The sequence below is a fragment of the Eimeria mitis genome, genomic scaffold, assembly GCF_000499745.2.
Source record: "Eimeria mitis Houghton genomic scaffold, Emh_scaff2253, whole genome shotgun sequence".
In the NCBI taxonomy this organism is placed as follows: domain Eukaryota; phylum Apicomplexa; class Conoidasida; order Eucoccidiorida; family Eimeriidae; genus Eimeria; species Eimeria mitis.
This window is the reverse complement of record NW_013570582.1, coordinates 2,582-3,370: the sequence shown is the minus strand read 5'-3', so window position 1 is coordinate 3,370 and position 789 is coordinate 2,582. Positions and strand designations below refer to the sequence as shown.

At 40.7% G+C, this 789-nt stretch overlaps 1 protein-coding gene across 1 annotated transcript in view; it reads right to left on the bottom strand.

Annotated features, from left to right (window-relative positions):
• EMH_0051050 (uncharacterized protein) overlaps positions 1 to 789 on the bottom strand; it is a gene marked incomplete at both ends in the record, with an annotated part of 2,004 nt that overhangs the window by 267 nt on the left and 948 nt on the right. The window contains 2 exons of the mRNA XM_013496713.1: positions 2 to 131; positions 438 to 505. Of these exons, the coding sequence (XP_013352167.1) occupies positions 2 to 131; positions 438 to 505 (198 nt within the window). The remainder of the gene's footprint in view (position 1; positions 132 to 437; positions 506 to 789) is intronic.

The following is a 789-nucleotide window of genomic DNA, read 5'->3' as shown; positions in this document are numbered from 1 at the left end:
GCTGCTGCTGCTGCTGCTGCTGCTGCTGCTGCTGCTGCTGCTGCTGCTGCTGCTGCTGCTGCTGCTTACTGCTGGGAGATCTTCTACAACGTCATCATCGTCTTCGTTGCTTTCGAGGTCATCCTCCGTCACTGCGCGCAGCAGCAGCAGCAGCAGCAGCAGCAATTGCAGCAGCAGCAGCAGCAGCAGCAATTGCAGCAGCAGCAGCAGCAGCAGAAGCAGCAGCAGCAGCAGAAGCAGCAGCAGCAGAAGCAGCAGCAGCAGAAGCAGAAGCAGCAATTGCAGCAGCAGCCGCAGCAATTGCTGCAGCAGCAGCAGCAATTACAGCAGCAGCAGCAGCAGCAATTGCAGCAGCAGCAGCAGCAATTACAGCAGCAGCAGCAGCAGCAACAGCAGCAGCAGCAGCAACAGCAGCAGCAGCAGCAGCAGCAACGCACCTTGCTGCGGTGGCTTTTCTTTGTCTGCGTTGCTATTGGGAGAGTCTCTGCCCCCCACCTTGCCTCGGCTATACACAAAAAAAAATAAAAAAAAAATAAAATAAATAAAATAAAAATAAATAAATAAATAAATAAAAATAAATAAATAAATAAAATAGATGCATAAATTAAAAAATAATTAATTAATACGATGAAATAAAATAGATAAATAAAACTAAACAGAAAAAAAAATAAAAAAATAAAAAAATAAAATAAAAATAAAATAAATAAAAATACAATAAATATACAAACAAAACTAGCAATAAACAAAGCAAAAAATAAAAAATAAAAAATAAAAAATAATAAATAATTT